The sequence below is a fragment of the Callorhinchus milii genome, unplaced genomic scaffold (assembly GCF_018977255.1).
Source record: "Callorhinchus milii isolate IMCB2004 unplaced genomic scaffold, IMCB_Cmil_1.0 Scaffold4, whole genome shotgun sequence".
Taxonomy (NCBI): domain Eukaryota; kingdom Metazoa; phylum Chordata; class Chondrichthyes; order Chimaeriformes; family Callorhinchidae; genus Callorhinchus; species Callorhinchus milii.
Window position 1 is genome coordinate 12,244,123 of NW_024704745.1, and position 27,971 is coordinate 12,272,093.

At 42.0% G+C, this 27,971-nt stretch overlaps 2 protein-coding genes across 2 annotated transcripts; one reads left to right on the top strand and one right to left on the bottom strand.

Moving 5' to 3' along the window:
- Nucleotides 1-7,321: 7,321 nt before the first annotated feature.
- On the bottom strand, nt 7,322-13,764 carry LOC121848858. The gene is made up of 6 exons (XM_042334041.1): nt 13,656-13,764; nt 13,101-13,201; nt 11,976-12,081; nt 9,802-10,029; nt 9,100-9,147; nt 7,322-7,498 (listed from the first exon to the last, which is right to left on the bottom strand). The coding sequence occupies exons 1-6, from the start codon at nt 13,762-13,764 to the stop codon at nt 7,332-7,334; spliced, it is 759 nt and encodes a 252-aa protein (XP_042189975.1). The 3' UTR covers nt 7,322-7,331.
- Nucleotides 13,765-18,617: 4,853 nt separating this feature from the next.
- LOC103180169 (butyrophilin-like protein 2) lies at nt 18,618-27,587 on the top strand. Its single transcript, XM_042334300.1, has 7 exons — nt 18,618-18,626; nt 18,810-18,880; nt 19,375-19,440; nt 22,551-22,600; nt 23,109-23,438; nt 25,073-25,360; nt 26,252-27,587. The coding sequence occupies exons 4-7, from the start codon at nt 22,552-22,554 to the stop codon at nt 26,293-26,295; spliced, it is 711 nt and encodes a 236-aa protein (XP_042190234.1). The 5' UTR covers nt 18,618-18,626; nt 18,810-18,880; nt 19,375-19,440; nt 22,551; the 3' UTR covers nt 26,296-27,587.
- Nucleotides 27,588-27,971: the final 384 nt, after the last annotated feature.

The window sequence follows — 27,971 nt, forward strand, 5'->3', positions numbered from 1 at the left end:
ATGTTGTTAACCTCTCCCCGTCCTCTGGTACTGTTCCCACCAATTTAAAAACCGCAGTCATCACTCCTATCCTTAAAAAAAACTCTCCCTGGGCCCTTCTCTTATCCCTAACTACCACCGCATCTCCAACCTCCCTTTCCTCTCCAAGGTCCTGGAACGAGTTGTTGTTTCAAAAATTTCCCAGATACAAGAATCACTGTTAATATTAGTGCCTTGTAGTAATAATAATCCTTGCATTTGAAATAGCGCTTTTCACGTCGGGAGGACGTCCCAAAGCGCTTCACAGAACACACTGTAAAGTGAATTGACTGTATATTTGTGGGTGAACGCAGCAGCCAATTGCGCACAGCAATGTCCCACAAACAGTTGGAGATTGAAAATGACCAATTTTTATCATTGTTTTTGGTTTTTGGAGGGATTATTATTAGGCTCTGTGTGGAGTAAGGAAACTTGCCCAAGGTTTCGCCCTCTGCCTGGAATTGAACTCAGGTCTCTCGCTCGCAAAGCGAGTGCTCTAACCACTGAGCTACAGGACTCCACAGAATTATAAATTGAGACAATCTGTTGAATTAATACTGTAACTTGAAGGTCTCTGTGGGGTCGCCCGGCTCTGACATTGTCTCACACTGCAGGCCGCTGATACCCTTATACGCCTTCATTATACCGAGGCTCGACTGTGCAAACTCACTGCTTGTCGGCCTCCCCAACTCCTCCCTCCACAGGCTGCAGATCATCCAGAACTCTGCAGCTCATGTCCTCTCCCGCACCAGGCTCCGCGACCCTATCAACCCCATCCTTGCCCAACTCCACTGGCTTCCCATCACACAGAGGGTACAGTTCAAGATCCTGGTCCTCACCTTCAAAACCCTCCATGGTCTTGCTCCCCCCCTACCTCGCCGACCTCCTAAACCCCTACCACCCTGTTCGCTCCCTCCGCCCCCTCACTCGCCACCTTGAAGACCCACCTCAAAACCCTCCTCTTCAACCGTGCTTACGATCTTCCTGCTTCCCCCCCTGCCCTCCCCCTTCCTCCACCCTGACCCTCAGCTTGGGTCCGTAACTCTGTCTTTCCAGCACCTTGGGACATCCTCCCAACGTGAAAAGCGCTATACAAATGTAATATTATTGTTGTATTGGGAGTGAATACTTACCCGAATAAGATTGCACCTCAAGAAACTTTGACTTCAACTCTTGTGCAGACGTTGCATTTTAGTGGATCTGAGGGGAGATTCACAACAAAACTCCGATCCCACATGTCAGAGTATTTACTGCTTAAGGATACTGGTATTGGGAGGTAAAGCTGATTTTTTTTCTACTTTGTGTTTAATATTTTTTGTGCTTATCGTAATTTTGTAGTCGCTTGGTACTGATTAGATTCCCACTGGTCAATGAAGCCTTCATAATAAAGACCTCTGTCAGGTCAACGCTTTAACCTTCTCTGTTCAGTTGATGGGGAATCAGGTTTCACATTGTTAACCCTATAAGCAGTCAAATTAAATGAGATTGAACAGCACAGTGGAAAGTTTGTGAAATTGTGTTTTTCTTCGTTATTTCAACATTAATAACTACTTGCATTTGAAGAGTGCCCTTTACACAAGATAACATCTCAAAGCACTAAACAAAGATGGTGTCGCACATCGAGAAAAGGAGGTAAAGGGAAGTGAATGCGTTGTGGGAAACAGAAGGGAGAATGAAAGGGGTAATTCAGAGAATTAAATCTCATTCCATATAGTTTTAAGTAATTGTGTCCTGCAGTAAATGAGCAATTATTTTTTTGCTGAAGGCACAAAAAGAGAAAATCGGATGAAGTCAACTTTTTTTTTGTATTGGTTAAAAGGAAGGAAGTGGTGCAAGTAAAAATATTCTACAGGAACTCTCACCACCAGTTTGGCCCCAATGTTGGACATCTAGGGCGTTGTTTGGTGCAGTTGAGGAATCCTAATGATGATTTCTATGTTGATAATGTTTTCACTCAGTTACAAATCGTGCAGAATTCAACTTTTCACCAGTACAGATATGGAGCATTTAACAACATTATTATTACATTTCAAACGTTTGCTATAAATAGTCACTGTACTCCAGATTAAATTGTGAGATGTTTTGACAACGATTATGTTTCAAGGATTATTATTATAATAATATATATTAATAACCATAGTCCTGTATGTTAATACACTTGAAATGTATGCAAGATTTACAATTTGATCAAAGATCTGTGTCTGAATGGAACTCTTTTCTAGTAGGTGGTGCAGCTGGATTAAGGCTTCTGCAATTTCCCTCCGAGGTTTATGCACACAGCCACCTGACGATTGAGCTTAACTGCAATCTCCAACTCGATGGTTCCAAAATAATAGAAAAGCCCAGTTTTTATTGGTACATTATTAAAGATGAAGATGCTGTACTACAGAAATGAATTAATATTACTGAAACACCAGGGGGTCGATTCTCTGTGTTTAGTAGCAATGGATCCGATTTCCACAGCTTGTTAAAGATCCAAGACCTTGAAGTTACTGACATGGGAGTGTATCACTGCGGTGTTATCTACCATCCTTCACTTACAGAGGTCAAAAGCCGTGGAACTCGACTTTTTGTTACAGGTAAGGTTTTTGGAATGCAGATGTACATTTTGCAAAACAAAACCAGATTTTAAAAAGCTTTCCAACAAACAAGTTGCGGTATTACATAGCGTATTACAGCACGGAAACAGGCTTTTCGTGTCATTGCATTTCCCACGATTTAGGATCGAGTCTATTTCAGGATGATCCAACCTTTTTGGCTGCTGAGGGCTGGATGCCGGATTTGAGAATCGCCCGCGGGCCATATTTGTGTTTCCCTTTCAAAAAACAATCAATCATTAAGAATCGTATACAAATCCTGTTTTAAATTGTGTAATTGTATCACTTAATTTCACTATATTTTAGTTACAGTGCAAACTTTAAATGGTCGATGTAAATGTTCATACCATTTTTTTTCAAAACTACAGCCAGTGACGAGGTATCTGTTTCTGTGCGTCTCTGAATCTGTCTGTGTGTGTGTGTGTGTGTGTGTGCGTATGTTGCTGCCTCTGCATGTGTATTTCCCTACACTCTATGCCTGTGAAATGCACTGACATGTCTGCATGTGTCTCTGTATCCCCCTCTCTCTGTCTGAGTGTGCCGCTGTATTTGTCTGTCTGCTTCTGTTTGTTTCTGTATCTATATTGTAAAATATATATGCATTATTTTATATGGGCCGCTGTTTACCTAGCAGTAAGTAGGAACCTGGTCGTTCGTCGATTGGTGGATCGCTTCCCGGGGTTAATGATCCTTCCAGATGTTTTTTAAAAAAATTGGTTACTCAATCCACAACGGTTTGTGGGACAGATAATAATGTGCGCCATTAGATTATTATTATAATCTGTCTCTGTCTGAGTGTAACTGTCTCTGCCTGTGTGTGGATCTGTCTCTCTGTCTGAGTGTAACTTTCTCTGTCTGTGTGTCTCCGTATCTCTATCTTTCAGTGACTCTGTATTTCTCTCTCTGTATCTGTGCATGTGTATGTGTGTGTATCTTTCTCTCTCCCTTTGCATGTCTCTGAATCTCTCTCTCTGTATGTGTGCTTCACTCTGTCTGTCTGTCTGTGTGTGTGTGTATGTGTGAGTATCTCTCTGTGTCTTTTTGTTTGTGCCCTCTCTGTGTCTCTGCATCTCCTTCTGTCTGTGTCTCTCTTTTTGTCTGAATGTGTTTGTTTCTATCCGTCTCTCTCTGACTGTGTGTCTCTCTCTCATGTTAGCAGTTTGAAAGTGATTGACAGGTCCTACTGCTAACTAGCACCTCGCGCCATAATTTTCCCGCTGGATTAGGCCAAGCCTGGGCTATGGACACACAGTGCAACTGTGTTCGTGGCCTGGATGAAATCATCCACTGGGCTGGATAGCACGGGTGTACTTTGTGGATGGGACAGAAGTTGAAAGAGTTCTAGGAATGTTAGTTGACCCATTGCTCAACACATCAAAACAATGTGTGAGGCAGCAATGAATGACGCAAACAGGATGTTGAGTTGTATTAAATTGAGGTCCTACCTGCCTGTTCAGGTGAACATTAAAGAACCATGGCACTATTTGGAAAGAGAAGGGAGCTTCTCAACTTAAATTTATGTAGGTTTTAAATTTAGAAGGTTGAATGCTGAGCTTTTGAATGGTGAACCAAGGAGCAAGGAGTGCTTTGAAGTCTAAATGTAAAGAAGGCATCAGTGCGTATTTCAATGACATTGGCCGAAATGATCCCCCAGATAAAATTGGGCATTCACTTCATGGCTGTTTGCGAGACATTGTTGTGCACAAATTGGTTGTTACGTTTGCCGACAAATAAGCGGTCATGACAATTTGCAGTAAACCAGTTGAAGGGCTTTGAAACATTTTGATGACGTGAGAAGGTACTGTGTCAAATGCAAGGATTATTATTAAGTATTTTCATCTTTAAAAACAAGCATTTTCATCACCCATTTTTTCTTTTAGTGTCTTTTGTGATGGAAAACGCCTAATTCCTGCAGAACAAAACTGTTTACAATCATATAGAATGACTTTTTCTTGTACATTTTATTTATGACTATTTTCCGCCTTTGTGAGTTAAATATTAGAGCGCTTACTTCAACAATAACTTGCCTTTATATTTATACTGGAGTATCAGTCTTACCTTTGAGTTCAAGTCCTGATGTGAGACTCGAATCCTTCTGAGCTAGAGTTGAGAATGCTGCCAACTGAGTCTAGCTTATTTAAGCAACAACAGTATTTGAAAAGGAAAAACTCTGAACAAACCAGTTTGTCTTCTCATGTTGTAGATTTATTGGAAGTATAAAATTTCACCTGCTTATGAAGCTAACATCACACACTTAGAGATGGGATTGGTTTACTAATCTGATTGTCATGATATTGCTGCTGAAATATTGTATATGAATAACTTACTATTAAGTCTGTTTACATACAGCAATGAACAAACCACAATGGGACAAAACTTCACTCTGTAAGCCCTTTCATTACGTTTCTTATTTAGATTTGTATTTAATAGTTTAATTAATGGAGTGCATGTGCTGTGTGCATGCAGGTCTGATGAAGATTGTATGCATATATGTGTAAGAGAAGGAGGCAGATTGGTGTGTGTTTCATTGTGATAGGGAATATGCCTGTGATTGTGCAATGGAGTTGTTGGAGAGAATGTGTATAAGAGAGATTGTGTGCTGGGTAATGTGTGTGTATGTGTGTGTGTAGGGTGGGGGGAGCATGTGTGTGTGTGGTGAGGAGTGGCTAGGGGTGGGGAGGAGAGCGAGTGTGAGGGTGGGGAAATGGGGAGCATGTGTATGTGTAGGGGGTGGGGAGAGTGTGTATGTGTGTGTGGGGTGGGGAGCGTGTGTGTGTGGGGGGGAGGGGGAGGAGAGTGTGTGTAGGTGGGGACCGTGTGCGTGTGAGAGTGGGGACTGTGTGAGGGTGGGGAGTGGGGAGTGGGAAGTGTTTGTGTGTGGGGGGGGGTGGAATGGGGGACGTGTGTGCTTGTGGGGTAGCGAGTGTCTGTGAGGGGGGGGGTGGTGGTGCAGAGTGTGCGCATATGGGTGTCAGTGCGATTGTGGGAGAGAGAGTAATGAGGAGGAAAATGTTGCACCTGAATTGATAAATCTGATATCTAATTTGCTCTTTTTCTTCTGCAGATTTTGTCAAAAATTTCTACAGTTTCCTATCAGTTTTACGTTATTTTCTGTTTTTTCTGCTACTGTGCTACTTCACCTTGGTCCTGAAGTTCTATTAAATTTGGAATTGAGGTATGCCGTGCTTTCAGCCACTATACCCTGAGGCTCTGGAACTCCCTTCCTCGCTCCCTTTGCCTCGTGCCCTCTCTTCCTATTTTCAGGTCTCAGGCGAAGACCTTTCTTTTCGAGCGCACCTTGGGTCACCTTCCTCCCCCTCCCCCTGGCTCGGCGCCGGGATCCGTTACTGTGAAGCGCTCTGAGACGCCGTCCGGCGTGGAGGGCGCTATATAAATCCAAGTTGTTGTTGTTGTAACACTGTCCAGAATTAGGTAAGCAGGATGCATCCCTTGATCAAGTGAGGGTGCATTCCATTCCAGCAATCTATCTCAGGAATTTCCATGTGTAGGTGAAATGCATGGAATTGGAGTCCTGTAGCTTAGTGGTTAGAGCACTCGCCTTGCAAGTGATTCAATTCCCAGTTAGGGCGAAACGTTGGGCAAGTTTCCTTACTTCGCACACCTCTGTTCACCTAGTAGTAAGTAGGAATCTGGTTGTTAGTCAATTGGCCGGTCACTTTCTGGGGATAACAGTTCCTCAACAAAATGTGGTCACTCATTCCCCAACTGTTTGTGAGACACTGCTGTGCGCAATTGGCTGCCGTGTTTTGCCTACAAAACACACGGTCAGTTCACTTTACAGTATATTTTGCGCTTTGAGACGTCTCAAAGACATGATAAGGCACTATCTCAAATGCAAGGATTATTATTATAATTCTCAGTTTGGTTTGGATACTCTTAAGCATGGTGATGGCTTACCACATGTGTTAGACACCCAGCTGGCAAAAAAAATTGCAATACTATGCTTGGATTTTTTTTACTGCTGTCTATTACTTTAGTCACTTAGCAGCTCACTAGTGTAATCCCTGACTGCGTTTCACAGAATCTGTGACCTTGATTTTACATGGGTCATTCATACACATAATCTCCACCACACATCATAACCATAGAATTCAATTGTTCCCTCAATAAAATGCACTCTGTAGAATTATTTGAAACAATTGAGTACTTTTATAATACATTTTCATATATGTTTCATTTGTTTTTATTTTGCAGATTGTTTTTTATCTTGCAGAAACCAAACACAATGACAGACGTTAAGAACATAAGAATTAACTTGGTGAAGGAAGACCAAGGTCCATCTAGTTCGTCTTTCACCATCCTGGCAGTCGCTTGATATGTCGTGTCCCAAAGTATGAACTGTATCCCAAGATATTATTTTCTAGCAGAAATCTATCTAATTTATTCTTGAAACAAATGACACTTGCTGCTTCCACCATCTCTCCAGGGAGCCTGTTCCATAAGTTTACTTCTCGCTTATTAAAGGTAGTGTTTCCGCAGATTTGTTCTGAATTTACCTCCATCTTCAATCGGAGGCCGTGTTCTCTGGTTCTACTGTTCAGTACAAGATAAAGCAGCTTATCATGGTTTACATTATCTATTCCCTTCCGAATCTTAAAAACCATAATCACATGGCCCCTCAGACTTCTCTTCTCCAGTGTGCACATGCTCAGTTTATTTAATCGCTCCTCATAGTCCAGGTCTTCATCCCCTCAATCATTTTGGTTCCCCTCTTCTGTATCTTCTCAATTGTTGAAGGATCATTGACTTGCACAGCAGACCAATGACAAAGATGACGCCCATTACACCAACACAGATAATGATGATACAAATATAATTGCAAACAAAAGTAGAAGTCCCCTGTTGTTCCGCAGAAAAAGATCCTAGTAAAGAAGACTTTTGTTAAAATTGAAAAATAAAACGATAGCAGTCCAAATTAAACTAAAAATCACATACTGAGAAAATAAGATGAGATGTTAGTTATTTTCTTCCACTGGTACTGAACACTGCACTTGTAGTATAAACAGAACAGTGAATGCAGATATCATCGTATTTGAGTGATAAATGCAGGTATGTACTCCGCCCTGTTTGTGGAATAAATTACATTTTAAGATGGCTATCAAGTGAACCCCAATATATTGTATGATTTCACTGGATTAGAAAGTAACTTAAACTCATTGCAGATCATCGTCGCATTCAATATATAGTACACCCATAAACCATGTTGAGAATCAGGTACTTTATCAGATACTTGTCCTTTCAACAATATCCTATCTGTTTGTTTGTGATGCCTCACTGAAAGTGAATAATTTATAGACTGTGGAATCCTCTATCTCAGTTTCCTTACTCCACACGCCTCTGTTCACCTTGCAGTAAATCAGAACCTGGTTGCTAGTCAGTTGGTGGATCGCTTTTCCCGGAGTACTAATACTTTCAAAAAAATTAATAATTTGGTCACTCAATCCATGACTGTTTGTGGGGCACTGCTGTGGGCAATTGGCTGCCACTTTTCGCCCACAAAATATACAGTAAATTCACTTTACAGTATATTCTGTAAAGTCCTTTAAGACATCTCGAAGACGTGATAGGTGCTATATCAAATGCAAGGATTATTATTATTACAAGGTAGATATAATTATTGTAGTCATCAAGATTGATTGTAAGTTTTGAAATAATAATGCCCCTTTGAACTCCTCCCCCTCTGAACTCCTCAACCTCCCTGGACTGTTCCTCAGACTCTCCGAACCCATGCGCAATTTAGGTATCAGGTTCAATCCCCAGCTTTCCTTTCTACCACACATCCATTCCCTGACCAGGACCGCTTTTTTCCACCACTGCAACATTGCCCGCCTCTGGCTTTACCTCACAAGCGACGCAGCTGGAACCCTCGTCCAAGCCTTTATCACTTCCCGGCTGGACTATTCTAATGCCTCCCCAGCTCCACCATACACAAAATCCAGTTAATTCAAAACTCGCAAAACTGCCGTCTGAATACTCACCCGCATGAAACTCTATACCCCCATCACACCAGTCTTAGCCTGGCTCCCAATCACCGAAGAGATCGATTTCAAGATCCTTTCACTCGTTTTCAAATCCCTTCATGCCCTCGCACCTCCCTACCTACCTGACCGGCTGCCTCCGGCCTCCTGTTTGTCCCTCGTGCCCTCTGTGCCCACTATTCTGGAACTCTCTCCCTCAATCCCCCTGCCTTGTACTCTCCCTACCTTCAAATGTTATTATTGTTGTAAAGGCCTTCCTTTTTGATAGTTCTTACGCTCACCTCGCCCCTTCCTCTTCCCCTTGGCTTGTCTAGACTCCGCCACTGTGAAGTGCTCTGGAATGCTACCTCGTATGAAGGGCGCTATATAAATGCAAGTTGTTATTGTTGGTACTTGAATTCTTCACCGTTTTTTCGAACAGTTTTTCCACAAAAGGATGGGATTTGGGTACCATCCTGAGGAGCGGTAAATTAGTATGGACTTACCATTTTCATTGCTGGGTTTCAGCAATGAATCGAGATTGGTCCCAGAATCTATAAAAGAGACACGTAGATTAGATTGGTGGATTGAGCAGAATAATGGCAAATTAAATTTAATGCACAAATGTACATTTAGAGAGAAAACATATAATGTAAGGCAAGCCTCCTATTAACAAATTATGAACTGGCGAAATCAAGTTAATCAAGTTACAGATTCATCCCTGATTATGAGAGCCTCTATGAAATATAAAATGTGGTAAGTTAACTAAGTACTGATGTTATATATGTTATGCTGTATTCTATTGTGCGCAATTCATAATATTGAGGCATATAAAATAACATAATAAGTTGGTCATTTTCAATCCACAACTCTTTGTGGGACACTGCTGTGCGCAATTGGCTGCTGCATTTTGCCCACAAGATATGCAGTCAATTCACTTTACAGTATGTTCTGTAAAGCACTTTGAGATGTCTAAAAGACATGAAAAGCGCTATATCAAATGCAAGGATTATTATTATAAAAAGCACAGAGTGGGATGCATTCAACATTACTTTTCTTCCTTCATCCTCTAGTAATTACAAAATGTACTTTGACAGAGAGATTAGTTATAACTTTCGCTTGACGTTCTAAAGTGGAAAAGCTACATATGTAGATTCCTTCATCATGGAAAAATGCATTCTGCAGGTTAAGGGATGCTTGCAGTGTACCATTATTTATACTTGGCGAAACCTCAGTTCTGTTTGCATAGGTTGGATCCTGCTCTTCTTGTAGATGTTTATTATTTCTGATACGATACACAAAACCTTTGGATCCCATTTTGTTCCATGTAATCGTAAGGTGTTCTGGGTTGTCATCGATGGTAAAGCTACCGTTCAACGTAATATCTTCCCCAATAGTTGCTTTAATAGAAATAATCCGAGGATCATTGCTTACATCTAGAAATAAAATAAAATACAGAATTACAGTTTGAAACAATGAATTATCTTTTAATAATGTCTACAACAATAGAATATTACATTATTCCTCATAATACTAAGAATCATAGAATTTTACAGCACAGAAGGAAGCTATTCATCCCCACCGTGGCTGAAGAGCTACCAACCGGTCACACTCCCTCGCTCTTACCCTATAGCACTGCAAATTTATAGAATCATAGAATTAAGATTGAATGTTTCACCAGATGGCTTGTTACAGTCTATTATATTGTACAGTCTTTTTGATGCCACATTAACCCCTTGTTAGGAAAACGGTGCTTGTTTCTTTTATTGTCCATAAAATATCAGTTGTAGAGATCACTAGTGGAGAGACGCATCTCAGCAAAATCAACCGAGGGGTTCTACTAGTGAATACGGTACAGTAACACTCATAAGTCTGATCTGTCTAAATCATATAAACAACAACTTGCATTTATATGGTGTCCCTCACGCAGGGTCGCATACCGGAGCACTTGACAGTGGCAGAGTCTGACTCCGAGCCAGGGGAAGGGGTGGGGGGGAGGTGGTCGTAAGCACGATCAAAAGGGAAGGTCTTTAGGTGGGGTTTGAAGGTGGGTATGGAGGGAGCGAGGTGGAGGGATTGAGGGTGAAAGTAGAGTAGAGGGCCCAGAGAACATGAGGGACAAACAGGAGGCTGGAGCCAACTGGGGGGAGGCAGCGGGTGGTGGAGTGGGGGGCAAGCAGGTCAGATAGGTATGGGTTCTGAGGGAGCGCCCGGGGAGGTTGATCACCTAAGTCATACTTAGGTGTATTTCTTATACATGTGCTGTTGTAGTTGGTATAGGTTATGCAGGTTTCACATAACTCATACTTTGCATAAGTCATATTAAATGTATTGTTGCAAATGATACGACTTATGTGAGGATTACTGTTAGCTGACATTAGCTGAGCCACAGAGACACAAATATTCAAGATTCAATCCCTACCCGGTCTCTACTTATTTTAGTTGAGCACCACTAGGAGGCGCTGTTATTGGCTTCAGGATCTCCAGGTTAGGAAGAGAAAGCTAACAAGTTTTACTCCTTATAATCTTCACCTCACACCTCACAACAACAAAAAAAAACCAATGCAACGAAGGTATTTATTTGATCGTCTGGCTTTTTTTCCCCCATTCCTTGGCAGGGATAGATGTTTGTCCAGCTCAGAGAACCCCAGGTCTCTCTCTGCGCCGATGGGACCCTGGAACGAACTCTGGGGGTTGACTACTAACACCTCCTGCCCCTGCCCTCCATAAGGTCTCTGCCACCTCCACCCCAACCCCCCCACCCCCACTCAAGTGCCAACCGCGAAGAAATTGAGTGCTGATTCTCAGAGGGTTACTTTCGACACTGACTGATGTTTCCACTTTCTTTCTCGCTGGAAACCTCAGCGACGCTGACTTCCAAACCACAGAGGATCTGGGTCGCGTTTGCTCGTTCGGGGGGCGGAGGAGGAGACGTTGTCTGTCGCCTGTGGTGTGTTTTGATTTGCAGGGGATTTGGGTGTATTTTTTTCTCTCTCTCTCGCTCAGTCTTTTTATTTTGCAGGAGAGAAGGGGTAAACAGGAGGTGTCAGTAACAATAATAATAATAATAATCCTTGCATTTGATATAGCGCTTTTCACGTCTTCTAGTCGTCCCAATGCACTTCACAGAATAGACTGTAAAGTGAATTGCAGGTATATTTGTGGGCAAACGCGGCAGCCAATTGCGCACAGCAATGTCCCACAAACAGTCATGGATTGAAAATGACCAATTTATTATTGTTTTGTTTTGGAGCGATTATTATTAGGCTCTGTGTGGAGTAAGGAAACTTGCCCAAGGTTTCGCCCTCTGCCTGGAATTGAACTCGGGTGTCTCACTTGCAAAGCAAGCGCTCTAACCACTGAGCTGCAGGATGCAACGTACCTTTCCTTTGCTCGATGGCGTGTTTGATCTCCCCCAGCAACAGCACAAGCCACAGAGAAACCACAGCCAGGCAGCGAAGAAGAAAGATTGCAAAGGCATCCGTTTGCTATTGAGTGAAGGACAACAACAACATGCTCTCATCATACAACGCCCTTTCAACTTCGGGAGGCTGTCTGTCTCCCACAAGCGCTTCACACAACTCAGGACCACCTTCCTTCCCCCTGTTAGGGCTTTGGCTCTCGAAATTCCACCCACCTATTTATTCTCAGTCTGTTTGTCTTAAAATGTTTAATTGTACAATGGTGTGTGCTGGGGGTGGGGGTGGTGGTCAGTTATAATTTGGAAGCCATTTGTTTTCAAGTATTGTGGAAAAACAATTTCCAAATAATGACTTAACTGTTTTTATTTTTCACCATTCTGCCATAGCTTCAATTTGATGGCAGAAAGGTCTGATAGGCTAAGAAAGGGTCATATTTCTATATAACGTTTTATATAAAGTATCTGCAATATAATATTTCTTGTATTGCCCAAATGTTACAGAGGAGCCTAAACAATAGTCAATACACTTGACAGTATATCCCATAAATATAAAAGAAAATATATTTTATGTTTTACAAAATATGAAAGAAAATACATTATTTTATCTGACATAAAAGCAGCTATATAAAATGCAAAGATTATTTATTACTATAGATGCTGAGCGCGTTTGATGTTATGCTTGGAATCAGAGACTGCATATTTATTATTTTACACGTTTGCTACAATTCGCACCTTTTTCAATCCGAATATCCCACTTTGCATTTTATAGATCCGTCGATGTACAATTTAGAATGTAAATTGTATTATATTGTTATAGATCCGCTGACCTAGCGCAATTGCCTGCCACCTTTTGCTCACCAAATATAGCCAATTCATTTTACAATATATTCTGTGAAGCGCTTTGAGACATCTCAATGACGTGATGAGGCGCTGAATCAAATGCAAGGATTATTATTATTTAACACGAATAATTAGTAATACTAATATTGCAGTTATTGTTTAAGAAAAATCTGTTTGATTTGTGTTGGATAATCAGAGGCAACAAGTCGTAGAATTTAGCCGCTTCTTTATTACAAAATGACTTACTCGGGGTGAAGCTGATCCTCTCTGTACCCGGTGGGATGAGGGTGATGTGCTGAACCTGACAGGTGACAGCAGAGCCCAGGTGCCAGTCAGGGGTTTGGAGGCTCAGCCGTGAGCTCAGGGTGAAGGTCCCGTCGCTGTTCACTGTGAGAGATGCGGACTCTGTCTCATGCGGTACATCTCCCGTTACCATCCAGGAAACATTCAGATCTCTTGGGAGAAATCCCGCAGCCACACAGGTCAGAGTCTGAATTCCAGAGGTCCCACTCTCTGGTTCAGCTGAGAGCTGGACTTGGGGTTTGACTGTAAGATAAATAATTATCTTAAGATACATAATTAACATTGGACGCAAAAAGGACAGTGTTTATAACTACCTGCACTTATCAAGCAGTGACACTGGCCCATTTCAATCCCTAATTTCCACACACCTACTTGCATCGAAAGCCAGATTGCAAAGGCAGTGAGTGGTTGGTTCCAACACTTGTTAAAAAAAAAAATTGCGTTAAAAAAATGGCGCACGAAAGAGACCCCAGAAATCTCAACATCAACCGAACCAACACTCCCGCTCCAGCACATGCAGCGCCACTTGAGAGGAACGAGTGAACCACAGTAACAGCACTGAATCTGTGACTGATATATGTGTGCCTTTGCCATACCCCACCAGCATCGGTAACTGTTGTTGGCATTGCCGAGGCAATGTGCCACACGGCTGGACCTGGGCGTAAAGGAGGCTCACATTTGATGCCACTTTGTGTCTTTGAACATGTGCCCCCCCCGCCACTCCCTCCCTCCCTGGATAAAGATCCCAGCCCGAGGCTAATTTCCTCCCTCACTAAATAGTAAAATACCCTCTTATTCCTAATGCGGCTCCAGCAAACTCTGCACAGACCAGGGATCATAGCTGGAAGATATTAGGTTTCATTTAAACAGATAGACAAGATACTGTGCCTCGGAATGTCAAACTGGTTTCATTCCCTGTGAATTCTCTTCTGAGCAGAGGGTCCTCCACTACAATCAGTAGTTATTGGCGGTAGTTATAATACTCGCCGATGTCAATCGCAGCAATGACATCGATCACAAGCAGGCTGAAAGGCAAGTTTAAGCCTTTAGACACGGCTGTACGATGGTTAGACTGAATTGCTTTCATGCCTTGTGTCGGATTGCGGCTTCGGTCTCTTCGATACCAGTAATAAATGAAGTATTTGATCTCTCCCCTGGTATGCGCAGAGCAGTTGAACCGAGCTGTGTCTCCAGGTTTCAGTGACAGAGGACGGAGACTGGTGGACTTGAAGACTGGTAATCACAGCTGTAAATGAGAGACTTGGTGTAGCCGTTACATTTGCGGTTACATACTATATTGCATAGTATTATGGTTAAGCCCTAAACCTATTCCAGTTATTAAAATTACTGCTATAATCTAATATCTCCATGTGGTGAGAGAGTTGCCATCGCACGATACGTCTTTAAACGAGCATTGAAGGATTCTCAAAGAAATCAGCAATTGATGATTTTTACTTTGCAAACTTATATAAAATTAGCTATTGCATTTGTGTCTGTTATGCATCGATTGGTCGAAGTGTGTTACAGTAAGTTGAATTTTCATTTCATGCTCGATAAAAGTTCTTAGCGCAACCTTCCAAAAATGTCCAAAACAACAATCCATAAATGCTCATAACATCACAGACGTTAGTCAAAATGAATTGATCCATAAAGGGCTGAAATACTCTAGATTGTGGAACCATGTTTAACAGCAAAAAAAGCTGATTTATTGGATCGAATGTCATCAAATGCAGATAAGAAAAACAACGTGGCAGAAAACTCTATAGTGATGTATCCAAAGGTAGAACGGGTCTTAAGATTATCAGATCTGTAGGTTTGAAATCCAGAGGAAACATATTTCTAAACGGACGCCTTATTAGATAACTAATAATTGTATCAATCATTTAAAAAAAGAATGCAAATGAAATCATAGAAATGGACAATAAAATGAACCGGATAAACGACTATACAAAAAGGTACTTTATAGATGGCATCTGGAATTTCTATGTATAAGTGGGATGGCATGGAATTCTCAGTTTGGTTTGGCTATCCTTAAGCATGGTAATGGGTTTCCACATGTGTTAGACATCTGCTTGATCAAATAAAAATAGAGATAACGTCTAAACTTACGCAGACTTACCTGAGCTGCATAAAATAAGAAGCACTTCTCGCCAGTCAGCCATTTATGTATTAAATGTGAGGCTACCTTTTAGAGATAACTGTGCAGAAATGTCACAGAGCAGCGATCTGCTCAATAGAGTTGAGTTTTATTGAATGACTGGAGCACTGACTGCACTTGTCCAGCCCTTCTTTCATATCTCACTCAGCAAGATTTCATGACTACCCACCGTGACACAGCTGACCACTGCATTTCAGGATATTTAACATCAGATCAGTGATAATTGGTACAATCAAAAAATATTCTTCTTCTTGGCCTGCTCCCCACTAATTCAGATTAATAGATGAATTCCTCATGTTTGATTAACCCGTTTCTTCTCCTACGACCCATTAAAACATCATCAATACTAATACATTTTAACAGTGGATTAATCGGTGTTAATGATTAGTGATTAGGACAGAATGTCTCATTGCACAGTTGCGGTGACCACTGCTGCTTTACAGTCCTACAGAGATTGTCTGACAAAATGCAAAATACTGCAGTTGCTGGAAATCTGAAACAAAAACAGAAGTCGCTGGGAACACTCAGCAGCTCAAAGTTGACTCACTTTCCTTTCTCCAAAGATGCTGCCTGACCTGCTGAGTGTTCCCAGAGATTGTCTGACCTCTGTTACCTAACCTGCCAGTTGTTATATGTGACCCGAGGCATTGAGCATCAAGATGGTATTCAACCATTGGGGTGGCGCCTATGCAGTCACTATCCAGTAAAATCTTTTGAGACATTTCAACAATGTGATAAGGTGTTATATCAGATACGAGGTTTATTATTATGCAATGGAAAGGAATGCATCCTGCTTATCTAATTCCGGAAAGTATTAGGTGCAGGTTGGCAAGAGCCAAGGCTTGGGGACCCCAACATGTGCATTGGGGTACTGCTGGAGTCTAATCAGCTGTCTGGCAAGCTTTCCAACTAGAACTACTGAGCAAGGCTAGAGCCATGCGGAGGTCTGTAGCTCAGTGGTTAGAGCATTCCCCTCGCAAGTGACAGGACCTGGGTGCGATTCCTGGCAGGGCGAAACGCTGGGCAAATTTCCTTACTCCACATGCCTCTGTTTATCTAGCAGAAAGCAGGAACCCGGTTGTTAGTCGATCGGCGGATCGCTTCTCCGGGGGTAATCATTCCTTCAAAAAATGTAATAATAATTTGGTCACTCGATCCAACACTGTTTGTGGGACACTGCTGTGCGCAATTGGCTGCCACGTTTTGCCCACAAAACATACAGTCAATTCAATGCACAGTATATTCTCAGAATCGCTTTGAGACGTCTCGAAGATATGATAAGGCACTATATTAAATACAAGGATTATTATTATTATTATCATCAGTGCCCTGGGTCACCTCCCACACTTACAACAACAACAAGATTCCATTTATAAAGCACCTTTCACGTCAGGAGGACGTCCCAAGGCGCTGCACAGTTGGGTCATGACCCGAGCAGGGGGGAAATGGTCAGGGTGAGGGGAGGGAAGGGAGGGAGAGAGGAGGGGGGAAATGGTCAGGGTGAGAGGAGGGAAAGGAGGAGCGAGAAGGGGGAAGAGAGTCGAGAGGGGAGCTGAAGGCACGGTCAAAGAGAAAGGTTTTGAGACCGGCCTTGAAGGAGGAAAGGGAGGAAGCGGCGAAGGCACTGGGGGATAGAGTTCCAGAGCCTCGGGGCTGAGAGGCTGAAGGCCCGACCACCGATGGTAGGGCGATTGGGGCGGGGGACGTGGAGCAGGCCGGAGGAACGGAGGGTACGGGCAGGTAGGTTGGGGGATAGTAGGTTGGAGAGGTAGGAGGGAGCAAGGCCGTGAATGGCCTTGTAGGTGAGGATGAGGATCTTGAAATCAATCCTCTGGGGGATGGGGAGCCAGTGGAGGCGAGCGAGGGTGGGAGTGATGTGGTCCCGAAGCCTGGTGCGGGACAGTACACGAGCTGCAGAGTTCTGAATGACCTGCAGCTTGTGGAGGGAGGTGGCGGGAAGGCCGGCGAGGAGAGAGTTCCCATAGTCCAGCCTTGAGGTGACAAAGGCGTGAACCAGGGTTTCAGCAGCGTGAGGGGTGAGGTAGTGCCGTAGTCTGGCGATGTTCCGGAGGTGATGGAAGGCGGTGCCAGTTGTGGTGCGGATGTGAGGGAGAAAGGACAGCTCAGGGTCGAACAAAACGCCGAGGTTCCTGACTGGCTTTGAGAGGTGGAGAGTGCAGCCTTGGATGCTGATGGTGTCGGCGCCTGAGGTGCGGAGGCGCTGACGTGAGCCAATCAGGAGGGCCTCGGTTTTTCGCACGTTGAGCTGAAGAAAGTTGTCTCTCGTCCAGGACTCGATGTCGGACAGGCAGGCTGTCAGGACATCGGTGGTCGTGGAGTTGAGAGTAGAGGAGGAAAGGTAGAGTTGGGTGTCATCCGCATACATGTGGAAGTTAACCCCATGTCTGCGGATGATGTCACCAAGGGGGAGCATATAGAGGGTGAAGAGGAGGGGACCGAGGACAGAGCCCTGAGGGACACCACATGAGACAGTACGGGGGGTGGAGGAGAAGCCATTCGTCGAGACAAAGTGAAGACGGTGAGAAAGGTACGACCTAAACCACTCAAGGACAGTGCCTTGAAGGTTGAGGTGGGAGGACAAGCGGTGGAGTAGGATAGCGTGGTCGACCGTATCGAATGCTGCCGATAGGTCGAGGAGGACGAGGAGGCAGAGGGAGCCCTGGTCACAGATGGTCAGGATATCATTGGTGACCTTGACCAGGGCAGTTTCTGTGCTATGGGCAGCACGGAAACCTGACTGAAGGGGTTCGAAAAGAGAATGGGTGGAAAGGAAAGAGCGCAGTTGGGAGGCGACAACTCTTTCCAGGACCTTGGAGAGAAAGGGGAGGTTGGAGATGGGCCGGTAGCTTGATAGCTGCGACGCATCAAGGGAGGGTTTTTTCAGGGTGGGCGTGATGGTGGCAGTTTTTAAGGGAATGGGACAGAGCCAGAGGAGAGGGACAGGTTGATGATGTCGGTGATATGTGGGGCAAGAAAGTGGAGCTGGGAGATAAGGAGTGGAGTGGGGATGGGGTCAAGGGAGCAGGTGGTTGGTTTTAGGGATAGGATGAGTTTGTGACAGAGGGTGGGGAAACGGGTACAAAAGTGAGTAGGGGAGGATGGGTAGCAGTCGGAGTGTGGGAGTGAGGGGGTGGGGGGTTGGTGGATGTTGGAGGGGAAGTGACCGCGGAGCGAATTCCCTTGATCTTGGATTCAAGGAAATCCAGCATCTCCTCGCAGTGAAGGTTGGAGGAGATGACCTGCGTGGGGTGGCGGGGGGGACGGAGGAGTCGGGTTGTGGTGGAAAACAAGTATAATTCATGTGATAAATATTGGATGTACAGCTAAATTCACCCTAATTAACGTTTTTTTAAAAAAAACAAAAGTTAACGTTAATTATTTTTTTAAAAATAGCTGATCGGACTCTTCGTAAAATCTGCCTCCAGTGCAATACTCAGTTTCACTCTGTTTCATGAATTGTATTTTGCTTTCAGTTTCGTTTCTCTATTCCTTCTTATGTGAAAACAGGTTGGAAGTTAACTCGAAACTGCAGCGAGAAAAGTAGGTATGTTTATTTCTCCCTCAGTTCTTGTAAATGAGAATGGACCAATTTCATTTAATATTAAATCTACTGCTTGTGTCTTGAGTAATGGCTTATTGACACTATCCTGTGAGTTGCCAGGGACAGATAAAAATAATAATAATAATAATCCTTACATTTGATATAGCACTTTTCACGTCGGGAGGACGTCCCAAAGCGCTTCACAGAACACACTGTAAAGTGAATTGACTGTGTATTTGTGGGCGAATGTGGCAGCCAATTGCGCACAGCAATGTCCCACAAACAGTCGTAGATTGAAAATGACCAATTTATTATTGTTTTTGGTTTTTGGAGGGATTATTATTAGGCTCTGTGTGGGGTAAGGAAACTTGCCCAAGGTTTCGCCCTCTGCCTGGAATTGAACTCAGGTCTCTCACTTACAAAGCGAGTGCTCTAACCACTGAGCTACAGGACTCCAGATTGTGTTAAATGATCACTTGCCTTATGTTGTGCTCTAGTCTAGGTGTCTGCCTTGGCCGCTCGACTATTCAGAGAAAGAACAGCCAGAAAACCTCTTCGAGAAGGCAACAGTCAAGCAGTCAACTGCACTCTCGCCTGTGTTTGGGCTGTTTTCAGGGAGAGACAAGGTTCAGGGAGACAACGCTGACCACAACTGAGGTGGGGGTGGGGTGGAGAGATCAGCAGAATGGCGCAATAGGGCACATATAGGTCAATGTCCTCAAAAGGCAGCTCTCAGTCACAAGCTTGGTCCATCAGTCTGTGTGTGTGTCTGTGTGTGTATCGTATTGTGTTTTGCATTTTACATCTACAAATCTTTACTTGTATCCCTGCATTTAACAGACATGTGTGTTTGATCATTCCAACACTTAGAATCTGAATGATAGGAACACAGTTTGCTTTGGTGCTTTGACCCTTTTTATACACTTAATCTTTGTTTTATATATATATTGGTTAATATCACAGGACTATGCCCTTATGGATATTGTTACCATTGAATTATTTACAATATTTGAAAGTTACACTGTATAATTTATAACAAATGCATTGAGACATGTGTATGATACTCATTTGTAACCTTAAAAATTTTGATCTGCCGGGATACCAGTGATGAGGTCAGAAGGAGATGTGCAATAGGCTCAGTAAACAAGGAAGTAACTCAGGGTTTGGCATTACTTTGTCCTGTAGCTCAGTGGTTAGAGAACTCACCTCGCAAGAGGACAATCGCGTTGGAAACCTGATGAAATTTTAGGCAAGTTTCTTTAATCCGCACGCCTCTGTTTACCTAGCAGTAAGTAGGAACCCGGTTGTTAGTTGATTGGCGGATCGCTTTTCCAGGGGTAATGATCCCTTCAAAAGAATAATAATTTAGTCACTCGATCCATGACTGTTTGTGGGAGGCTACTGTGCGCAATTGGCTTTAAGTCATCTCGAAGACGTGACAAGGAGCTGTATCAAATGGAAGGGCTATTATTGTTACTTGATACCAAAATCAAACGATTGATCTATAATGTACGGAGAAGCTGAGTGGGTATACGGTGCTGAGTGCTGTATATTCAAGTCTGTGTACTTGACGTGTTGAAATGTGAAAGTGTACTCTGTGTACAGATGCCAGAATGTGCAAATATTTTTATATTAATGGATAATGTGTAGTATCAAAGGGTGCAGGTTATTTTAGTGGTGTTGGTGCTAACTTTAGCACTAGTCTAACTGGAAGTTATATTAGTTTACGAACCTATATTGATGGAGTCCTATAGCGTTTTGGTTAGAGCACAGGCCCCACTAGCGAGAGGATCCGGGTTTGACTCCCGAGCAGGACGAAATCTTAGGCAAATTTGCTTGCTCCACATATCTCTGTTTACTTATAGTAAGTAGGAACGCGGATGTTATTCGATTGGCAGTTCATTTTTCAGGGATAATAATCCTTTAAAAAATTATAACTTGGTCACTCAATCCAAGACTGTTTGTGGGATACTTGGCTGCTGCGTTTCACCCACAAAATATACAATCGATTCACTTCACAGTATATTCTGTGAAGTGCTTTGATACATCTCAATAACGTGATCAGGTGCTATATCAACTGGAAGAATTATTATTATAAATCTGAGCCATAGTTACTAGCTATTAAGGATAGGTTTTTCATCACTGTAAAAGATTGCCTTGTAATGGAAGGACTTTCGGGGTGATATTTCTAAACCTGCCACAACTTGTCTCTCCTGGATACTTGTGACCAATGTAGAACAGGCTTTTGCATTGGCAGATCAGACAGAGTTCTATTTATGGCAAAAAACCTGACACGAGAAAACGTTCAGCATTAACTGCTTTTATTCCTCATTCTGTGATTTCTAAAGTGTTGAAAAGTTTACAATAATAATAATAATAATAGTAGAGCTTGTGTTTGAAATCATGCCTTATCACGTCATGGAGGCCTTTAAAAAAAAGTAGCATATTGGTTAGAGCATTCACCTCACAAGCGAGAGGACTTGGGTTTGATTCCCAGGCAGGGCGAAACGTTAGGCAAGTTTCCTGCCTCTACACTCTTCCCTACGTACCTGTCCGTACCTTCCGTTCCTCTGGCTCCGGTCTGCTCCACATCCCCCGCCCCAACCGCCCTACCATCGGTGGCCGGGCCTTCAGCCTCTCAGCCCCGAGGCTCTGGAACTCTATCCCCCAGTGCCTTCGCCGCCTCCTCCCTTTCCTCCTTCAAGGCCGGTCTCAAGACCTTTCTCTTTGACCGCGCCTTCAGCTCCCCTCTCGACTCTCTACCCCCTCCTCGCTCCCTCCCTTCCCTCCCCTCCCCTGACCATTTCCCCCCCTGCTCGGGTCCTGACCCAACTGTACAGCGCCTTGGGACGTCCTCCCGACGTGAAAGGCGCTCTATAAATGGAATCTTGTTGTTGTTGTTATTCTGTTAACAAGCAGTGAGTAGGAACCCGGGTTGTTAGTCGATTGGCGGGTCGTTTTCTGGGGGTAGTAATCCTTTCAAAAAAATAATAATTTGGTCACTCAATCCACAACTGTTTGTAGGACACTGCTGTGCGCAATTGGCATTTCGCCCACAAAAAAAAAGTCAATTCACTTCACAGTATATTCCTTGAAGCGCTTTGAAATGTCTCGAAGACATGATAGGGCACTTTATCAAATGCAAGGATTATTATTATTATTACAGTAACAGTCTTAAAACCTACGTCCCCTTTCATACAAAGTCAGCGACCAGAACACACTAAAAAACAAATTATTAAACCACAGAAAGTGAAGACCGGGTTCGATTCCCCAGCAGGGCGAAACCTGAGGCAAGTTGCTGACTCCACACACCCAAATACCTTGAAAAAAANTTAGTCACTCAATCCAGTATGTTCGGTGAAGCAGTTTGAGACATATCAAACAACATGAATCAGACGCTATATCAAATGCAAGGATTACTATTGCTAAGAATCTGAAAATATGCCTGGGATTTTGCTCTTCATCACTGTTCATTGATATCAACAAGAGTTGCAAAGTGTGTGGCTGTCAGATGAGAACAGGATCAGGCTCAGTTGGGAACCCTTTCCCCCCTCCTAAACAGCTTTGTGAAAGAGGAGGAGGAAAATATTGTAACTTAACAGGAACATCTTGTTAACTATTAATAGAATAATATAAAGAGTTTGAAATGTAAATGTACAATTTTATTTTTCAGGATGGCTTTCCTCAGCTGTGTTGTACTTTCACTGATTATTCTGATTGCTGGTAAGGATTTGTTTTCTTTCACAGGATAGAAGTTGTGCTTTTATTCCTTTAATAAATGAGCAGATTTAAGATGAAAAGCAGTTATCAATATGAAGAACAATAGATTGTCAAGTAATGGGAAATGTGGTGTCACATCTCCAAAGTTAAATTAATATTCAGAAATTTACATGTCTATCTTTGTCCTAGGCTGGGGGAATACTGCATGATATATAAAATTTATGTGACTAATAGAGCCCAAGAATTTTCTAACAACTGTTTTAGCCTTTTTCAGCACAGCTCCATTAAATAAGAGAGCAACAATCCACTTCCAAATGTAAAACCACACCACTTAAGCTCCATCCAAAATTGATCTTTGGAATAGGTCACAGCAAAAAATTCCAATTTTTTAAAATATTTTTTTTCTTTTCATACCTGTGAAATGCAGTAATTGTGTAAAATGGCTGATAAATATTGAGCAAAATACTGAAAAAATACTTATAAGGCGTCCTATTGTGTTTCTCTTATTTAGATGGATTCAACCTTCACTGTGAACAAGAAATCAAAGCCGAGGTTGGCAAAGATGTTTTGATCACGTGTGAATTTGGCGGAGATATTGGAGGTGATCATTTCGTGATCTGGCAAAGAAGTGATGATTTAATAGTACACAAGATCAAGCATGGTAAAGACCAAATCAATGATCAACATGCCAACTACACCGAGAGAACTGAAATTTCAATCAACAAAGAAGGTATCACTCTTACACTGAAGAAAGTTCGTGTTTGGGATGATGGAATCTACAAGCTCAGCATTAGCACTGACAAAGGTCTCGGAGACACGAGTGTGACACTGCTTGTTTGGGGTATGAAAATTATCCTGCTTTTTATCTGAATTGAGGGATAACTGTTGCTGATCTTCATTTTGCAAATTGCTGCATACATTTTCTGTGGTATTAGAAGACAGTAGTTTTAATGTCATATAACTTTCATAGCACAACAAAGTTGACCAGTTACAGCCAGAGGCTTCTCACATAGAATAAGAATCTATTTGGAGGTGCAGCACAGTCTTTCAATGATGTGAATGTCACCCACATTGTTTTTTAAATCAGTTTCAATGCTGCCATTCCGTTTATTGCCTCTTGAAAATGTGGCAGAGAAGCCAACGTATAACACCGACATCAATCACTGACGTTAAAACGGGAATCATTAAACAGAACATCGGTTAGGTTTTACCACGTTTGCCCATAAAACACACACCATCACTCCACTTTACAATATAACCTGTGAAGCTCTTTGAGATGTGCTCCTGATGTTAAAGGCTCTATACCAGTGCAAGGATTATTATTATCACCATCATTATCCAAGGAAATCTCCTAAGAGCAGCATTTCAAATGCGCAGATCAGAAAACCGACTGAATAAAGTCAGTTTTTTTTATTTGAATGTTTATCTGCCCTAATGATAGATGGTGGCCACTGACCTCGGGTGACCTCAGGCAAGCTGCGATGATGGGACGCTACCCTGTGTGACTGGTGCCATATAAATACAAGTTGTTGTTGTCAGGTCTTCTGATCTTAACCAACAAAATTTGTGGCGTTCAATAACATGTTCCGCATCATAGTTACCAAGTTATCAAACGTTCCAAGTGTTACCCTGAAGTCCTAAATAGTAAATAAAAGAATAAAATCTATCTAGATATTTCCTAACATCCCCCTGTCAACAGAAAAATACCAAGAGATTTATAATAATCTAAATATAAATTGAAAATGTTCAAAACAAGAAAAGCAGAAAAATAATAACTCCATGAACCAGAATGAAATTCTTTATCCAGAGCCAGGTATTAATATCATGATGTAATAAGTGTTATAAGGATCTTGCACAGAGTAAAGACTTCATCTTTCTCCTTTTGATACAGTTAGTTTAATTACATTGTAAAGTATACATTGTTAGATTAATCTATTTTATAGAGTGTGGTGTTCTGTACTTCAGTGGTTAGAGCACTTGCCTTGCAAATGAGAAATGTGGGTTTTATTCCCAGGAGGGCGAAACATTCAGCAAGTTTCATTACTCCACACGCTTCTGTTTACCTAGCAGTAAGTAAGATCCCTGTTGTTAGTCGATTGGCGGATCGCTTTTCTGGGGGGGAATAACTCCTTCCAAAAAAAAAATACTAAGTTGGTCACTCAATCCACGACTGTTTGTGGGACACTGCTGTGTGCAATTGGCTGCCGCATTTCGCCCACAAAATATAGTCAATTCACTTTACAGTATATTCTGTGAAGCACTTTGAGACGTCTCAAAGACAATGACAAGGCCCTATATCAAATGGAAGGATTATTATTATTCATTGTAGTTTTATTACAACGTTTCTAACAACGTGTTGTGTTTTGCTTACTCAATTGGATTTCTAAAAACATTCTTAGCCATAGGGAGCACTCACTGTACAAATACATCTCATGGTAAAGAGTTCTGATTATAGTTTCTTATTTTGCTTTACAGCCATCCCAACCAAAGATCTTGTGATCACACTGAACCCCGATAAAAGTGATGGTTTGAAGCTTACTTGCAGCTCTCAAGGGTGGTATCCAGAACCCATTGTTTTTTGGGAAGACAAATTTGGTAATGACCTGAAAGATTCTGAAATCAAGACCCTGGAACAAGACAGCGAAGGCCTCTATAGAGTGGAACATAATGTGAAAACAGTTCCTGACTACAAGGTTCACTATATCTGCCACTTTAAATCTGAAGTGATGAAAAGGCGTGTTTCTATGAGTGGAGTGATCTCAGGTGAGTTTAACTGCAAGTGTTATGCATACCTTAAAGGCAACGTAAATTACTAAAGGAACCTTACACCGAATAATTCTCTGACAGACTCATTAATGAAGTCACGTTTAAAATAGTATGGACAATTTCTAGATTAATGGGAAGTGATGGGACGAAGAGAGTTCAGAGAAGAGTGACAAGTGAAACTAATTTAGTGATGTACAATGTGAGAAGAGATTTGTACAACTGAATGTCTTGCTTGAAAAAAAATTGAATGAAAGGGAACACAATTTAGTGGTCTAAACTGCTGAGAAGTTTGTATGATATGGATCTGAATACTGGTGATAATTATCAGGTCACATATCATATTATCCCATCCACCCCACATTGAAGGATTTGAGGGAAAGAAATAGGCCAGCTATTCCAAACTGAACAGCCTGGGTTTAAGCTTCCAATAATATCCTGGACATTTGCTTCCCTAACTTACCGATGGGAATTGGGAGGAAATTTCAGAAAGCGACATTGGAGGTGTTACCTATGGTATACTTTGCTTCTCTCAAGATGTTGAAAGGATGTTATGTCCACGATACACATGTTTAACTTGATCTATACAATTAGAGCAGGTTTGAAGGTCTGGACAGTCTTTTCTAGTTCTAGACTTTGTTGTTTCTGTTAGCATGAGAGTGAATGGGTTCAGGCACAATAACGACCGCATAGTTATGTTTATAACATATGAAATCTTACCTGAATCTCTTTAGAGCAACCTATCTTAAACAATTGTGGGGCTACAATGTTGTTATGATATTTGTTTTTGTTTCTACATGTTTACTCTTTATTTTTTGATGTTATACAGAAGACACTGATAGATTTTTCTGATAGAGTGATACACTGATCAATTGCTTTCTATGTTTTCAGATGGAAGGACCATTTTCCTTGAAGACAAAAGGGCAGATTTGTAAACCAGAAGCTGTACTGCTCAATCTCTTACAGCCACTTTGTGTGTTAAAAGTTTTTTGTACGGCTGATCTCAGCCCTCTTCTTTTCCTCATCTACATGCTCCTGTGGAAAGTGTGGGAATGTTGTTCATCTTTGGGCAATCGCAAAAGTTACAGAATAAGCAAAGGCAATGAGACAAAACATGTTTTCGCATTTGGTGTAAGCTCAGCTTTGTTTTGGTTTGCAACTATCAATGTATATATGTTATTGTGATAAGGAACCCGGGACCCATATCTCTTTTTATGAAAGAAACAGACATCCAATTATGGGAAAATGGAACATATATAAAAGTCAGATGTTGTTTTTATCTGGTGTGCAGTGTGGGGAGCAGTATCTTGAGAGAGTTGTTGCTACCGCTCTGCACCTCATATATGAAATAAAGCGTTTTTGGATGTATACCGCACTATAATAATAATAATAATAATAATAATCCTTGCATTTGATATAGCGCTTTTCACGTCAGGAGGACGTCCCAAAGCGCTTTACAGCACACACTGTAAAGTGAATTGACTGTATATTTGTGGGCAAACGCGGCAGCCAATTGCGCACAGCAATGTCCCACAAACAGTCGTAGATTGAAAATGACCAATTTAATTATTGTTTTTGGTTTTTTGGAGGGATTATTATTAGGCTCTGTGTGGAGTAAGGAAACTTGCCCAAGGTTTCGCCCTCTGCCTGGAATTGAACTCAGGTCTCTCACTTGCAAAGCGAGTGCTCTAACCACTGAGCTACAGGACTCAGCACTGACTCTGTGTTGAGTTTTTCAGGTCTTTAAGAGCAATCGCACATCGAAATCTGGATTTAACACTCCCTCTGCTCTAGGGACCTGGTTCTGACGTGAAAGGTGCTGCCTTGCTGTGCTTCTTTTACTCATTAGTATCACTTCCATTCTGCATTAACTAAAACAGGTTATAATCAATTTTCTTGATAGTACTAGTGGAGTGGCTTGTGTTGCTTATGAACAGCCAGTATATGTAATTCTTTACATTATTATTTCCTTGCATAACCTTGTATTGATTCTTTTCTAGTTCAGTCCTAAAAGCCCCAAATTTAGCTCAGCTAAACATTCATTCAACAATATTTTTAACCTTGTCCTCAATATTTTTATCCTTGTGCTTGAACTTAATATAAAATGTAACTTCACAAAATGTTAAATTCACCTTTAAATTGTGGATCAATTCTATGAAATAGCTTAAAGCTTGTGGTCTATCATCCTGATTCATATTTGCTGAATAAAATAAATGTTTTTTGGTTATACAGTGTGACCAAACTGTTTAATTTGGTGAATGTTCGCCCAGAAACCACACACAGTCATTCCACTTTACAGATTATCCTGTGAAGCACTTTGGGACAACCTCCTGACATGAAAGCTGCTGTATCAAATATAAGGACTGTTATTATTACTATTTGATATTATGTCACATTATCGCCAATTGTACCTAAATTATCTGCACGTGTCATTTTGCAAATTTCACTAGAAAATATGTCTTTCATGGTCAGTCATGTGTTTATGTGTTTATGTACAATGCCACCTTTCACACCAGAGCAGCTGAAATGTCTTCCTTTTTCCTCAGCCGAGGATTCCCATCTACTGTGGTGGACAGGGCCCTTGACTGTGTCCACCCTATTTCCTGCAATT

Bases quoted from the DNA above. Each gene is read 5' to 3' on its own strand.
- LOC121848858 (XM_042334041.1), bottom strand. From the start codon at position 13,764: ATGCTGGTGGGGTATGGCAAAGGCACACATATATCAGTCACAGATTCA. The intron at 13,202-13,655 runs GTTGGTTCGGTT...CTCACGGCTGAG, and splicing joins GCATGTGCTGGAGCGGGAGT to CCTCCAAACCCCTGACTGGC. The intron at 10,030-11,975 runs GTACGTTGCATC...TTTTATTTCTAG, and splicing joins CGCCATCGAGCAAAGGAAAG to ATGTAAGCAATGATCCTCGG.
- LOC103180169 (XM_042334300.1), top strand. From the start codon at position 22,552: ATGGCTTTCCTCAGCTGTGTTGTACTTTCACTGATTATTCTGATTGCT. The intron at 22,601-23,108 runs GTAAGGATTTGT...TCTCTTATTTAG, and splicing joins ACTGATTATTCTGATTGCTG to ATGGATTCAACCTTCACTGT. The intron at 25,361-26,251 runs GTGAGTTTAACT...CTATGTTTTCAG, and splicing joins TATGAGTGGAGTGATCTCAG to ATGGAAGGACCATTTTCCTT.